General features: G+C 38.6%; 1 protein-coding gene across 3 annotated transcripts in view; it reads left to right on the forward strand.

Annotated features, from left to right (window-relative positions):
• Positions 1 to 16,588, forward strand: part of asip1 (agouti signaling protein 1) — a 63,192-nt gene that overhangs the window by 23,447 nt on the left and 23,157 nt on the right. The window contains exons 1-2 of one of the 3 annotated variants that reach the window (XM_088070479.1): positions 3,200 to 3,314; positions 4,649 to 4,741. In XM_088070479.1, coding sequence (XP_087926605.1) covers positions 4,706 to 4,741 — 36 coding nt within the window. In that variant the 5' untranslated portion in view covers positions 3,200 to 3,314; positions 4,649 to 4,705. Of the gene's footprint in view, positions 1 to 3,199; positions 3,315 to 4,648; positions 4,742 to 8,952; positions 9,256 to 16,588 lie in introns of those variants that run through there. The other 2 variants (XM_042498478.2, XM_042498487.2) reach the window with 2 other exon arrangements.

The following is a 16,588-nucleotide window of genomic DNA, read 5'->3' on the forward strand; positions in this document are numbered from 1 at the left end:
TCAGAGAAAAAGGGGTTAACACAACAGCGTGTGGGCAAAACACCCATCTCTGAGATGCCACACAGAGTCAGAGATGCAGTAATTTGTGACATAAAACTGCTGCATTCAGTGTTTTTATTGGTTGAATTGACTTGTTCCATCTGTTTTGGGGAGGAAAGACCTCTTCTGACAAAAATCCTCCTGAATAATGAACACTTTGGGAATTCTAGCCAGTAGAAGTTTTTACTGATTGCAAGCCACAATTCACCACCAGACACCGCCATATCTGCCTAAATCACACACACTTCACCTTTAAGACAGACTTGAGAACATCAGGCCGAGGAATCAGAGAGGGAAGTTTATTTCTTCCGGTCAATTAAGTAAGACGAGAGGCAGATTTTGGGGGGCGACTTCAGGAAGATGAATCAGCCCGGCAGCAGTTTCTTTCCTCTGTGTTACATCTGTGACATCTGGGATGGCGTCACACTGTATGACTTTTATCTGTTTACAAGTGAACATAAATTACTCTTACCAGCAGAGTATTTATAAAGAGTATTTTCATTCCACATTTGCAAGAAAAAAGTTTTATAAAAAGTAGAAACCACTAATATCCTATTGTTAAAATACAGAGATTCAGATTCAGATTTGTTTATTTGTCATATGCAAGTTAACACAGTCAGCAATGCAATGAAATGTTATGGACGAGAAGAAACAGTCAACTCACTATTCAAAACAATAACAATAGAATAAAAATAGAAGAAATAGATAATAGATAGATATGTCTATATACACGTGCAAGGTTCAGAATGTAAACATTAACAAGATCTAAAGTGTGTGTGTGGATTTGTGTGTGGCAAATATGGGGTTAATGCAGTGCCTTAACCAGTGATATTGAGTTAAGGAGCCTGACAGCCGGATGGTCAAAGCTGTCTTTCAGTCTTCTGGTGCGTGCAGTCAGGCTCCTGTAACGTCTGCCAGATGGTAGCAGGCAGAAAAGTCTGCGTGCTGGATGGCTGTGGTCCTTGAAAATGCTGCGTGTGCCTTCCACAGACACCGGCTGCATTAAATGTCCTGGATGGATGGGAGACTGTTTCCGTCTCCACCACTCTCTGTAGTGTTTTCCGGCTGTGACTGGAGCAGATCCTGTACCTCGCTGTGATGCAGCCCGTCAGCAGGCTCTCGGTGGTGCATCTGTAGAAGCTGATGAGGATGCTGGTGTTCATGCCAAACTTCCTCAGTCTCCTCAGGAAATATAGCCACTGACGAGCTTTCCTGACCACAGTGTCTGTGTGTAGTAACCAGGACAAATCCTCCTTGATGTGGACGTCAAAGAACTTAAAGCTGCTGACCTTTTCTACCTCAGTGTTGCCGATGTGGATGGGCAGATGTATGTCTCCCTGCTGTCTCCTGAAGTCCACTATCATCTCGTTAGTTTTGCTGACGTTAAGAGAGAGGTTAATATCCTGGCAGCAGCTGGTCAGTGTTTTCACCTCATCTCTGTAGGCGCTCTTATCATTGTTTGTGAGGCCCACGATGATTGTGTCATCAGCCACCCTGAAGATGGAGTTTGAACTGTGCCCGGTGGTACAGTCATGAGTGAACAGGGAGTACAGGAGGGGGCTGAGGACACAGCCCTGCAGCGTCCCTGAGTTGAGGACCAATGTGGAGGAGATGTGGCTGCCGGTTCTCACCACCCGAGGCCTGTTGGCCAGGAAGTCAAATATCCAGCAGCAGATGGGATTCTGCAGACCCAGATCAGTGAGCTTTGAGACCACCTTGGAGGGATTGATGTTGTTGAATGTCGAGCTGTAATCAGTGAAGAGCATTCTCACATATGTGTTCCCCCTATCCAGGTGGTTGAGAGCAGTGTGTGCTGCTAGAGCAATGCCGTCATCTGTGGCCGTTTGCTCTGTAAGTAAACTGAAGGGGGTCCAGAGTATCAGGGAGGAAAGCACAGATGTAGGTTTTAACTATACGCTCGAAGCACTTCATGATGACTGATGTCAGTGCTACAGGCAGGAGACTGCTGCTGTCTTTGGGACTGGAACAATGATGAAGGCTTTGAAGATGGTAGGAACTGTGGATCAGCTCAGAGAGGTGTTAAAGATGTAAGTAAACACCCCAGCAAGTTGGTCAACACATGCTTTCAGGGCCCGGCCCGGGACTCTATCAGATCTGTCTCACTACAGCCGTGCCCAGGGTGCGTATGGGGTCCTCTCTGTCCACATGGGGTCTGGTGGCTGACGCAGTGTTATTTGCATCAAACCGGGGGTAGAAGGTGTTACGTTCGTTCGGAAGCGATGCAGTGGACAGTTCCACCCTCCTGTTTTTACCCTTATAGTCTGTGATACAGCCTAATCCGTTCCACAGACGCCTTGGGTCGTGGCTGTGGTATGTGGACTCCACCTTTTCCCTGTAGTCCCTCTTGGCGTGCCTGATGGATTTCCGGAGGTCATATTTGGCTGCTTTGTAAGCCTCAAGGTCCCCCAAGTTGAAGGCAGAGGTTCGCGCTTTAAGTTTGGCACGAATCCTTGGACCAATCCATGGTTTTTGATTTGGGTAAATGCAGATGGAGGTTTTAGGTACAATGTCATCAATGCACTTACTGATGTAGCCTATGACAGAGTCTGTGTACTCACTGATGTCACCATCAATCAAACATCCGCCAGTCAGTTGTTTCCAAGCAGTCCTGTGAGAGCTCTTCAGTCATCTTGTCCCACTTGTGAATGTCCCTTGGACCTGTTTTTTCCCATTTGAGCCTTTGTTTATACACAGGCAGCAGCAAGATGGCACAGTGATCTGCTTTTCCAAAAGCAGGGCGGGGGAGGGATTTGAGGCAGTCTGAGTGTAGCAGTGATCTAAAATCTGCTCTCCTCTGGTGGGGTGAGAGATGTGCTGATGCTATTTTGGCAGAACCTTCTACATATTAGCTATGTTAAAGTCCCCCAAAACAATAAAGCAGCATCTAGGTGTGTGTTTTCATGTCTGTTAGTAATCCTATACAGTTCCCCTTAGGGCTTGTGATTTATCAGCCTGCGGAGGGATGTGGACAGTAAAGATGACGGAGCTAAATTCTCTGGGCAGGTAGAAGGGTCTGACTTTAATGGTGAGCAACTCCAGAGCTCATGTGCAGGGAGTTGTTAAACACGGACATCCGTGGCCCACATAGCGTTAACCGCAAAGCATACCCCCCCTCCTTTTGACTTGCCTGAGTCCTTGGGTCTCTCGTGTCGATAGAGGGAGAAGCTCTCCAGCGTGACGGCATGGTTGGGAATGCAGGGCTCCAGCCACGACTCCATGAACACAAAAACCCAGCAGCTCCTGTTGTCCCACTGGTACTTAATCCGTGCATGCAAATCATCCAGTTTATTGTTTAGGGACTGAGCATTTGCAAGCAGGATGGACAGTAGAAAAGCTTGCTGTGTCTCTGACGAGCTTTGCACAGCACTCTGGCGTGCTTCCCTCTCCTTGTTTTCCGTTTGCGGCGGCCGAGTAAACAAAGGACCCAGGGGAGAATGTCCGTCGCGGAGTCAGCAAAAGTCGGCTTTCAGTCCAAACTCACCGACGATCGTAACTCCAAAAGTGTATGTCGGTCATATCGGATGTTTGAGAGTGTGAGACGAGTGCAAAAAATAATAACAAAAAAGAGACAGCAGACGACAGGAGAGTCGATCTGGTGGAGTGCGCGACTTTCTAAGACTCCAGCTGTAAAATGAGTTTAAAACAGCTGTCTTTCATGTGCTTTATAGGTGTGATTGGTGTGGACAGTACTTTTATGCAGCTTTTTCCCCACAACACCACCATATCGCAATATGGTTAATCATTGCAGGTCCAGGTTTTTAAAAGTCCAGTGTGTAGGATTTATGGTGATATATTGGCAGAAATGGAATTTAATATTGTACGTGTTTTCTTCATTTTATAACAATCTGAATATAAGAGGTGTGTTTTTATTCTTTTTACCGTAAAATGAGCCCTTTATATCTACATAGGAGCAACACGAACTCACCCCGACTCGTCACTTGGTGCTGCCCTGTTCTGCTCTGCTGTCAGTGACACGTTTTATCTTTCTGCGTCAACTGTTTATGCTTCGACATGCCAAAAACTATTGGATAAACATCGATTTGTATCATGAAACTACTCAATTCAGTGTTTTTAGTGGTTTAAATCACCTGGTCCGTTTGTTTTGGAGAGGGACCTGAACACTGAAGGAATTCTAACTGGGAGAGCTGTTCACTGACTGCTATCCTTACTCTTAGATTCGGCTTAATCCCTTTAAATCTAACCCACTTGACTTTAAGTACATTTGTAATATAGAGATAAGAAATCAGTCCTGTGGTAATTCTTTGTGGCCCCTGAGGGACCAAGAACTTGAACTAGGATCTGGCATTCAGGTCCTCTGAGTCTGATTGCAATCAGTGATCCAACTGTGCTGTAATTGACCATTTGCTGCTCAGCCTGGCCTGACCTGAACTCTGTGTGTGTGTGTGTGTGTGTGTGTGTGTGTGTGTGTGTGTGTGTGTGTGTTGTTTTAGATCTACGGCTGGATAGAATACAATGCATTAATCATTTTCCATATCAGTCTTTCGTTTTCAAATATATGCTTTTTATTTTTTATATTTTCGACACGTTTTTATTTGTTTTGTTTGTTTAATTGGATTATCTTTTTCAGGGATTGACTCGATGATCTGAAACCATTCGGAGCCGTTCTGACCGAAGGGCCCGTTTAATGACGAACAGTTGTGAAAGTGTCTTCTGGCAGCAGGTAAGACAATTTTTCTCCGTCTGTGTCACTGTGATCGATCTCTCAACCGTCGATTTAAAACCTTTGATTTTATTGCGACACATTTTCCATCAGTCTGCGTTGAAACAAGTGGGAACTTAAACTGAAATGACAACAAAACACTAAAGCAAAATTAAAAGAGAAACTTTAAAACATGCACGGTTAGGTTTGGTTGCATCTCCACTGTTTCCGACACATTTTGAGCCGCGCTGTCTGTCGGTCGGTCGGTGTGACGGTCCACCAGTTCGGTTCAGACAGAAATAAATCAACTGCTAGATTGAGTGTAATGAAATTTTAGAGGCACATTTAGTCCACAAAGGATCATCTGCTGACTTTTCCTGTTGTCTGTTAGTGAAATGTCTTCACAAACTACTGGATGCAATGTTTCTCCTACAGTGTTACAATTAATTAATGGGTACAGAAAAGTCCCCATCAAATTTCACGACCCTCCATTCACCATAAATTACATTACACAATTTTGCTATAATAAATGGTGTGATTTTGAATTTTTTCTAAAAATAAAATATACCTTTAAAACCAATTTTTGTTTTTTTGATACAAAATACAACCACTTAAAGTTAATTTCCTTCCATCGAGCCAAAACAAAAAACATTACTCCCTCCCCAGTGTTATTATGTGAAGTCCCTGTTTTGCACCATAATCCCCCCTCTCATGAATAAAACATAGTTCCTGATGCCACGCTCTCCCTCACCAAAATTTAGTGCAACTTTGGAGCGTTGTGACGCCCCTTTCAAAGCAAGATAGCATGACATGATTGGTACCAACAGATGTCTTAGGCCATCTAGTTTAATATATCTGTATCCTTACTGTAGCATGAAAACTGAGCTCGCTAAAGCAGCTTTTATCTATCTATCTATCTATCTATCTATCTATCTATTGTTCTATCGTTCTATCTGTTGTGTGTGTACATACATAATACTGGTAGTGATTTATTACAGTGAGTAAATTGTTGCTGCACTTCAACAAAAAGATGAAATGCAGCACTGACTTCTGCACACTTTGCTCATGATGCACTACTTTTTTGTAAATATACACAGTTTGTTCGGACATCCCCTCCTCGTTGTGCTCACTTTGTTTTAAGTTTTTAATATACAGAGTGAATAAAAATTTGAAGTAATTAAATTATGGATCCCCCATGCCGTCGGAGTGAAACCAACCAAGCCAATATAAGTCATCCCAGGTGCTGCGTCTCTAAAGGCCTGAACAAGATTCTCGGGGATGGATTGAATGGATGAAATCACACAGCTTGACTGTGATGCCTTCATCCTCTAACTTTTCATCCAGCGCCATCTTCAGGTCGAAATTTATGGCTCAGAAATTCAATACCCCTCATCCTCAGCTACACCTTGTAGTCTAGCAGGATAATATGTTCCCATTGTATTAACATGGCATTTTTTGTGTAACCTGGTTTTTCAGGAGCCCATTGGTGTTGTTAAAAACATGCAAATGACACATTTTAGGCTCATAACAATATGATGTTTGCTTTTTGTAACAAGACAAGACCCGCAGGGGTCATCCTGGCAATACAGCAATGTTCTTGTTGTCTGTCGTGGACCGCAGGTGGCTCCTTTTAATGTTCTTCCTCTCTGTGAAGACCAACAACCCGGTGAAAGTTCAAACCTCATGTAGCATAAGTCACACCGAACACTCAACAGCATTATTCCAGCTTCATCAGGTGTCTGCTTTGGTTTGAGGTCTTCCTCTCCAACCTGGAACTGACTCATCCTGGTGCCAAAGACCTCATCTTTTTAATAACCTTGCAATTAATAAAATAAATAGTGAACATTAACTTGTTATGAGCCTAAAATGTGTCAGATCCATTGTCTCAAAGTCGGTGTTTTTCTTTTTTAAATGGGTTTTTGCAATACGGTCAGGCTTAAAAGACTTTTGTATTTTGTTCTACAACATTAACTAAGCCAGTAAATTCCCAACTTGTGGACTTTGAAGCTTTTTTTGTCTCTCATGAAAAGTGGTTAGTACCAGGTGGCTAAATGTGACCACAAAATGTCATTATGTCAAACACGGTTTTACAGCCTCATTGTGGTGGCCACATTAAAACATGTAATTGTAATTTGTTTATAGCCTAGTATTAGCTTGTTACCTCTGCCGTTTGTAGGCTTCAAAATGTGGTGTTAATTTGCTGAGCAGTATCACAAATTAACACCACCTTATTATTTTTAACCACAGAGTGTATTTTCTGTAGTGATCCAAAATCCAATGGAAAAATCTCACAAGCTTTTTGACGAGACAACCAAACCGATGTTGTCTGGTTCAGGAGTGAAAAACTGGCATTTTTTGACATTAGCATGGACAGCAATTCAAGATGTTGCCAAATGAACCCTATGAGCTATTAGTTGCAAACCTCCAGGAACAGCACCAGGCTTTGAGGCCGATTTTACATAGTTGCCCAAAGTGGAATTACACCATCGGGGTCCGTCATGTGACGCCATGGGGCCCAGAAAGAATTTTTCTGATAGACCGATAGACGTCTGTAAATCAGTGGATAGAATGACTTGTTTCATGATCAGGATTTAAACTGTTTGGTCCAATAACATTTAGATAAGATTCAAGTTAGCAGAGTGCTAAACCCAAAGTTAGCTGTTCAGTTGGCTAAAGTTAGCCGCGGGGGTGTAATCAGCCACGTCCAGCCTCTAGTGCTCTAGCGTTCTCTGTGGGCCCCATTATGCAGCCGCGCCGGGTAATTTCATATCATGTTAAAAGAGCTTTTTTTGCTTCATGCGCTACTGAGCAGCTTTCATAGGAATTAATTGGGGCCTGCCTTCAAAGTTGTTTCCAGGTTTTTCCTTACATTCATGATCAGTTGAGCGTGGCAACAAAAAGACCTCTTAACTAGATACCATTACAGTCCTAAAAAACAGATTGCAAAAAAATGCCACACAGGTACATGGGAACAAGTTTCTCCTGCTAGGCTATCGGTGCTAATTATCAAATGTTGTTGGTGTGGCTGTAGCCTCTCAGTCTAATATAAGCAATTCTTGGCACTTTTCCAGTGTGAACACACTGAAGATGCATGCAACACAGAGTTATTTCAGTCATATTTAATTAAAAAAAAATAAAAATAATGATAATAAAGGGATTCATACTGGGGATTGTTTTTGTACTTCTGATATACATAAGGTGCAAGCGTGCATAAAACAGCATCAAAATAAAGCTTGTTCATCAAAAATGTGCCAGTGGATGCTCCCCTGTAACAGCCGACAGAGGTCCTAGCTAAGCCCCTCAAGTCCTAAAATTGTAGAAATGTCCTAAAATCCTAAAAATGCCCTAAAATCTTAAAAATGTCCAACAAAATGCCCTAAAATCTTAACAATGTCCTAAAATCTGAGAAACAACCAAAAATAAATTGTCCTAAAATTCTAGAAATGTTCTAAAACCTTAGAAATGCCCATAAATCCGAGAAATCCCCTAAAATCCTAGAAACATGCTAAAATTCTAGAAACATCCTAAAATCCTAAAAATGTCCTAACATCCTAAAAATGTGCCAAAGTCCTTGAAATGTCCTAAAATTCTAGAAATGCCCTACAGTTCAAGAAATGTCCTAAAATAAAAAAAAAATCCTGAAATCCCACAAGTGTCCTACAACCCTTGAAATGCCCTCAAATCCTAGAAAAGTCCTAAATCATCTTAAAATTCTAAAAAATGTCCTAAAATCTTAGAAACCTGCTAAAATCCAAGAAATGTCCTAAAAACTGAGAAATGTCTTAAAATCCAAGAAATGTCCTAAAAACTGAGAAATGTCCTAAAATCCGAGAAATGTCCTTAAATTCTGTCATTTTGCAAAGTGGCCCCTAAGCAAAGCAAGTTGAGTATCTCTGCTTTACGTTGTACATCCAGAACGGCATCCTGGTAAACAGAACTTGAACCAACCAAGTTAAGGAAAAATTGGGTTTACAGAAAATTATGTTACAAAAAGTCACAAAAAACTGAACATCATTGTCAGAACTAACAGGTGAAAAAGAGGATTTATCTAAAGGGCCAACGTTGGCCTCCGACATCAGCTGCAGTTGTAAAAAGACACAAGTGGAAACAAAGATTCACGGGAGGGTCTGGTTCACATTTATCTGTCCATCTTCTGCATAATTTGACCTTTACCATCCCCCAAACTGCTGGTCCCGCCTCCAGTACAAACCTCCCAGTATGTCTTCATCATCAGCTGCAGGGCAAGGTAGTGCTACTTAAACAGGGGGGAAATAGAAACTGAGGAGAGGCGGATAAAAGAGTCCCTGGTAGAGACAGCAAGAGGAAGAAATAAAGCAGGGCAGAAGAAAAAAAGAAAGATCAGAGGTGAAGTGTGGAGAAACAGAGGGAGGACAAGACAGGAGAGTGGTGACTTGTGGACTTAAGAGGCAGAGAAATAAAGTGTAGAGAGACGGAAAAAGGGGGAAAAGGAGAGCGGTATACGAGGGACAGCGAGAAACTGAGTGTGACACTGACAGCAGAGCCGGGAACCACAGGTAAGGGAAACGGAAATTTTGATCTTATTTGGACACAGTTGCAGGAAATCGTTTGAGGGAAAGGCGAGGACAGTGCACCGCAGAGACATCCGAGGCACTTGTAGAATGTATGAGGAATTCTTTTATGGTCCTCATGCCTGAATCTCAGAGGTCAGCGGGAATATTTAGACCATATCAAACTCTAAAAGCTCGTTAAAGTTCCTCAAGTCTTTTCTGTCTGCTTTGAAAGGATTTCTGCAGCTGTGGCCTGTAAAGTGCACTGCACATAAAAAACTGAGACCAAAAATCCTGGGGAAGAAAATGATCAAATCAGACGCTAATAAGCTGAGATGCAGCATTTTTGCTCATATGCCAAGTCTGGATCGCTTCTGTGTTGGGACCTTGGGTGCTTTCACGCTCAGCCGAAACAGGGTCGATCGGGTTGTAAACTCTGGCAGAGAACCGTAACCGCTCACTTAAACTTGTGCAGTAAATCCCAGTGGATGTAAATCCATGCCTTTACGTTTTCACGGGTATATATGTTTACTGCAACGTGCAGAAAATACGAGCATATTCCTCCTGATTCTGTTTGAAGTAAAGCCGCGACGCTGTCGGGGCGCCGACTACGACTTCACCATCTCGGTCTGTTATCAACAATCTTGAGGAATCAGTGTGTCGGACGTCAAATCAAAATAAACAGAAATGAGGGAAAGAAAAGCAGAGTAACTTGACGCTCTTTTATAAGTCAATTTAAAGGAATCAGCAAAGTTTTGGGAGCAACAGCATGTTTTTATTGCATCAACAGATTTCTCATCTGACAGGAACCGCCTTAAAGTTCTGCTTTAAGTCAAAGCTGCTGCACTGAAAAATGCAGCCCTCAGGATTCATTTCTGCACTTTATTGCACAATTTAACATTTATGTATTGTATTTAAATTTTGTATTAAAAGTGTATACTCTAAATCCCACAGATATACTTAATTAAATAATATTAATATTTAATGTATTTAATTAAATGAATATTAAATACATTTCATTTATAATTTGTTCATAAAAACAAACGTTAAAGAGCTTTTTTCATGATAACCTCTGCAGCCAAAAGTTGTAAAAATTTCGATCTCAATAAATAAAAGTTCTATTTTTATGTGCTTCATATCCAATAAAGACTTTTCTGTACTCACAGCATTTAAAAAAATAATTTTAGGCAACTTTTAAATGAAGAACATAGTAGTAGCTCATCCAAAAAGCATTTAAGGACATGAAGAGACAAGCCTGAAAAATTTTACTTAAGAGAGTTACAGTGTGAACTTTTAATGTCAGAGTAAAAGAAAATATTTTGAATGTGTTTTTGTGAATACTGCACACCAAAGAGTGTCTGAGTGCTTTAAGACAAATAAAAGTAACAAAAAAAAAAACACCAACAACAAAAAACTAATGATTACAAGTTCAAAATGAACGGCAATAACAATTCTGTCGAACTTATCCCGTGTTTTCTGCATGACGATGTGGCTCATGATTACCGTTCAGTTTGGAGAAAACAACGTACAATACAATACAAACGTAAATGTAATCACAACATGATATCAGTGTTAGAATGATTAAATATTAAGCCGTAAATCAATCAATCAATCAATAATCAAGTATTATGACAAAATGACTGTAAATATATAATAAGATGTTAAAAAATGGAAAAGACTGTAGGCTGCATAAAAATGAACATTAACAGGGATGCATTGTAAATGAGATCAGATTTATTTATCTTGAGGAAAATTTCCGTGCGGCAGCTGTCACACACAGTTAGACGAGTGCAGGTAAAACGTGTGTGAGGACAAACATACATTTTAAAAACTGACAGGCTGATTTTACCTAAAATAATCTTGGAAAACAATTGCTTTTGAAAAAGGAAATCAAATATAACTGTAAATCTCCATTTATGTTTCATTTGTATCTAATTGTTATGTTTAAACTTTAACTACACATAACTTTAGCAATGTTTACTTAATTTTGAGAAGTTGTTGCAACTTAAAAATGACAATTGAAATGACTGTTTTTTTTAAGTGTTAGAAACTTAAGACTTAAATCTATTGTCATAAAGATGAAGATCTGCTAGTTCTGTTTTGTTAAATACAAATATTGGCTAGTTTGCAACCAGCAGAAAACAGATATACATATAGCACAGTGACCACGCTTACTTGTTTAAACTGGGAAAGTTTGATTTCATTAAACTTATCATAGTTAGGTTACAACAACTTCGGAAAAGTAAGTAAATATAACTTTAAGTAAACGGAACAATTAGAGATAAAGTAGAAGTAAATTAAGACTAAAAGTTATGTTAACTTACATTTGTCAAGGCAATTGGTTTCTTCATTTTTTTAAAAACACTTTTTTGAAAACATACAAACATCCTCAGCATAGTAAACGGAAAACAGTAAAATAAAATGAACACACACAGAAACTTTAAAGGAACGTGCAGTTGCACAAAATAAGAGCTTATCCCGCACTGTGATTGGTTACAAAAAGATGCAAGGAGGTAAAAAAATGCAACTTAAATCATTCAGTGTTATATTCAATGAGGTGGGAGGTTAGAAATGAGCTAAAATGTATTTCATGAACAGATTCTCACAAATTTATCAGAAGAACCATTTAATGTAAATCTCACTTTCTAAAGTTCTTTTCAAAATGAAATCAACTTTTACAGTGTAACACAGTAAAAAGCAGTTTATAGCAAATATAAAATACAATATATTACACATTTAAAACCAAATATAAAACTAGCAATGAGTGAGGTGCAAATACTTGATTACAATGGTTCAAAAAATAAAAACAAGCCAATGAGGTGTAAAAATATAGCAAAGAAATAAGCAAATATAGTAAAGTCCAAATAGGTGCAACCAACAAGTTTATTCTATACAATGTCAGAAAAGGCTGCTAAATGATAAATCAGTATGATTTCTTATTCATATTTTTGCACAGAACTGAGGTAGTTTTTCTTTAAGAGTGCCAGAGCGTGTGGTTAATACAGGATGTTCATGATTATGTTCATGATATTTCCTCTCAGTCACATTAATGATATGGCTTTATTATCAATAACAGCCACTGAGCAGTATTTTACCCCATAATTAACTATTCTGCCTGAGGTAGATATGTCAGGTGATGGTGATGATCTTGAGGAATTCTGGGTAACCATCGCTTTAATTAGCAACTTGATGGTTTGTTGAAGTCGTTCCTCAGAAATCTGATTGCTGCCTCTCCTCGGGGCACTAATCCTGCAGAGATGATTTCATGAAAAAAAAAAGTTAAGAAAGCAGCAGCATTCAGAAATGTTTCGGCATATAACAGGCTCAGAGAATTAAAACTTTTTTTTTTTTTAAGTTTCTGTTATGAACTAGTTTTGATGCAAAAAGTGCAACTTAAGCTCCCATTAAAAATGAATTCTGCATCTCAGGAAGGGGATCAGAGGAATCGTCCTTTCAACGACATCCAGATGTGAAACACGTACGTCTTCTTGTTACTCTTTGTGCTGCAGAAAAAAAAGATTAGTCAGTCTGTCATGTAGCAATAAGGATACTTTGTATCCTTTGCTGTGAATTTCACCACAGAAATTAATATCCTTCAAACTGTAATTATACCTGAGATTTTCAGTGTTTTAATTTGTCTGTTCATTATTTTACTGTAATACCTTAATATTTTGATTGAAGCTGATTTATGTAATCATTTTTAAACAGTGGAGAAAAATCTCTCAAAAAAAAATTGTTCATAATTATTGTAATTGATGATTTTCTTGTATTTTTCTTTTTTTTCCCAAACTTATTTTCAGGCATCTTTCTTATTTGTTTAACTTTTTTTTTTTTGCTAATTTTTTTTTTTGTTGCTCATTGCCTTCCTCCCATATTTTTGAAAGAAATCAAGCTAGTTTGCTGAGTTTTCAAAGGTTTAATCTGAATAATCTTAAAATTACTCTTAAACCAGCATGCAGCAGTTTTGCAATAATTTTGGAATTATTTCTGTTTATCTTAGTGTATCAGAGATAAAAAACGAAACCCTGCTCCTGAGTGTGTGTGTGTGTGTGTGTGTGTGTGTGTGTGTGTGCGTGTGTGTGTGAGCGCTAAACTGTAAGTGCATTTGTTTCTATTTGGACTCTGAATGTAATTATTAGGAATACAAGGATTCATTGTTACACAGCTTCTTGGTGATATGTTACCTCCCCAAGCTTTTTCCGTGGAAAAGTGATAGGAAACCGTATACGAGGCCAAGAATTCGACTTTCTGCTGGAGAAATGTACCAGAAGAAACCAGGTTTTCCCGATTAACCCCGTCAATGTTTTAACGAAAAATCTGGCAATATTTTATTGTTCTTTTTGACACTGGATCCTATAAAATGAGCAAAAACAACAGAGTTGATCTTCTAAACAAGAATCGTGTGTGTTTCAAGGCCGGATTTGAGTTCTTTCTCTGTGCTGAGGCTCTGTTGTGGTCCAAAAACATTATGAACACATTAATGCTAAACACATCGGCGAGCCGCACCGTGTCACGGTCTCTTTCATCACTGTGAACACACTGAAGTTTGTCATGAGTTAGTTCAAAATACGAATACGAATTAAGTATTCACTTGAGCCCTGGTTCCCATCCTGGGGATCTGGATTCCCGCTAGCAGCTGCTACAGCTTTGGTGGGATCGTGAGGCATTCTCAAATTTAAGGGTGTAAGATGACCTTTTTTTTAAAAAGGAAAATTGAATAAAATAGATGTAACATATCCCTTCCTGCCCCAGTGGGGCACTTGATTGTGTTGCCGTGAGGTTTCGGGTGGAGGTGGTCTCCCGTTTGCCTCTGCACCGGTCGGACCTCGCTCCTCTTCACCGCGTCGTTGCAAAACTAATCAAAATAGTCCTTGATATTATACCATATCGTGTTGTTTATAATGATGACTGTCATAAAATTAATATAGCGCTTCAATAGGTTATTTCATAAACATATTTTTATCACTTAAGATATTTTTAACCCTTCAGAACCTGGACCGTCACTGATGCCTTTCACAAGCATTTGAACCTCTGGGACCTGAGAATTTAAAACATTTAAAAAAAACTGGAAAAAGGCAATGAACAACTTGGCAAGAGCTTTTTAGAAATAAAAAAATAAATAAAAAATTGTGAAAGATGACAAGAAATTGACTTGAGAATGATCTCTGAGGAGATGATTAGATTTGATCAAAAACTTGTAAATGTCTAGGAAATGATATTAATAATTCATATTATTGTGTATTTAAAATTATGCAAAGAAAGAAATATTATTTTAAGTTCAGCACTTCCTTAATTTTCTTACTGCTTTTTCTTTATTTTTTTCTCAGGTAATTTCCTTGTAATGTTTTACTAATTACTGCTAATTTTTGGGCTCATTGCCTTCTTGTCATATTTTTTGATGACACCAAGGCAGTTTGCTCAGGTTTCAAAGGGTTAATGCCACTTTAACAATGGCACATTTTCTCTCTCTCTCTCTCTACTGCTCCTAACCCCACAAACAAACCTGCAGAATCAGTGACCACAGACACATACAGCTGCCTCACATACAAACATCAAGACATGCATGCACACATTTCCCACATAAACCCAAATGTACCCGATATAATCTAATATATAATCTCCACTCCTCGACTTCTGCCAAAAAACATCCTGCACCATAACTGCCTCATGTTATCGTCTGTATGTATGTTCCATGTTTCTGTGTACATCTCTTGCGTCCAGTTCACCTCTTCTATATACTTTTAGTCAACTCCTTTTTGTCACATTATTTTCATCAATTAATGCAATATAAATGAATAAATAAAATGACAGTAAGCGTATCTTAATACTTCATCCATTTCTTTGGAGAAAACAATTAAAATTGGATTTGTTTTTTATGCAAAATAAATTTAAAAAAATCCAAGGCACACTGTTATACAAAAGATACAAAAGTTAATAAATCCATGGATTGAAAGCTTTTATTGTTTTTTTATTTTTATTTTTATTTTTTTAAATAGTGTGCCAGAAAAAAAAACAAAAAACAAGTCCAACCTCTACCTCTTTTTCTGGTCATTTTTTGTCATTGAATCCAAAGAGCTTCTGTTTTTTGAGAACCATGTGAGCATCACTCAAACTTTTTTGTAAATATTATTGTTTTAAGTTTGAATTATTATTTCAAGATTCATGATTGTTTAGTTAGATAAAACAACCAAAGAGCTAACAGAGCGATGATTGAGCGTCAGGAGGATAAAAACACTGAATTTGTCAAAAAAGAGGCCTATTCAATATGTATGATTTTTTTTTTTTTTTTTTAAAAACAAAACAAAACACAGACTTTCATAAAGGGTTCCTAAAAATATTAGGACAACTATTACCACCTCCATGTGTACCTGCCAGCTGATATTATGTTTGAATAGTTTGAATCTGAAATGTTGAAAACCACCAGGCAAAAAGGGGCAAGATTTATTTTATTTTTTTCACATTTTATAGGCACTTGAACTATCATGGAAGAGTTTTGAAATTTTCTCCATGGAAATTTGTTGGCACCGTGCAGACGACATGAGAGAAAAACAAACTGTGGCATGTTGTTCTCATGATCCCTGAAGTCCGATATTACCTTTAGTTCTAATATATCTATTTAAAAAATGTTTCTATTAAAGTTTTTACATTTCAAGTAAACATCAGGAAATGTTTGACGAACCTTTTTTCTAAAGTGAAAAGCTAAAGGAATTAGAGAACGTGCCTTTTCCCCAAAACTGTGATTATAATGATTTATGAGTACATGCGGAAGCACAAACGGATGAAAGGCGAGTAGCGTGGAGCAGTCCCAGATGTCACATGACAGACGTGACACAGCCGTAAAAACTGCTGTCAGGTGAATTATGCCGAAGTCGTCCCCACAAATCTGCTAGAAATCTCTTGCTCCTGTTAAAGCTGCCTCACTTTTCATGCTCGTAGAGTAGATCTGGATCCTTGCTCTGGTGCGTTTGGGGGATTATTACCTAACTTGTGTTGTTTTTTTTGTGCTACATAAGCAAAGATTGTAGCATTTACAGCTTTATTTAATTGTAAGTGCTAATTCCTAGATTATTTTTTTTTTTAAAGAAAAATTATTGTAGTGCAATAGAAACACACCAAATTATATAATACAGGGACAGGAAATATCAATTACACTTAACATTAAATAAAATGTTAATGAAACACACCTAATTATTTTCGTACGCCATTTAAACTTGATTTCAAATGATATGATTTTTATCCACTTTGAAACAGCATGCTTATAATAAAGCCATCATATATAAAACATGTTTTATGATGATGATGATGATGATGAACGAATATGCTGTAAATACTGTCATTA

The sequence above is a fragment of the Plectropomus leopardus genome, chromosome 2, assembly GCF_026936395.1.
Source record: "Plectropomus leopardus strain MGB_pleo_1.0 chromosome 2, ASM2693639v1, whole genome shotgun sequence".
In the NCBI taxonomy this organism is placed as follows: Eukaryota; Metazoa; Chordata; class Actinopteri; order Perciformes; family Serranidae; genus Plectropomus; species Plectropomus leopardus.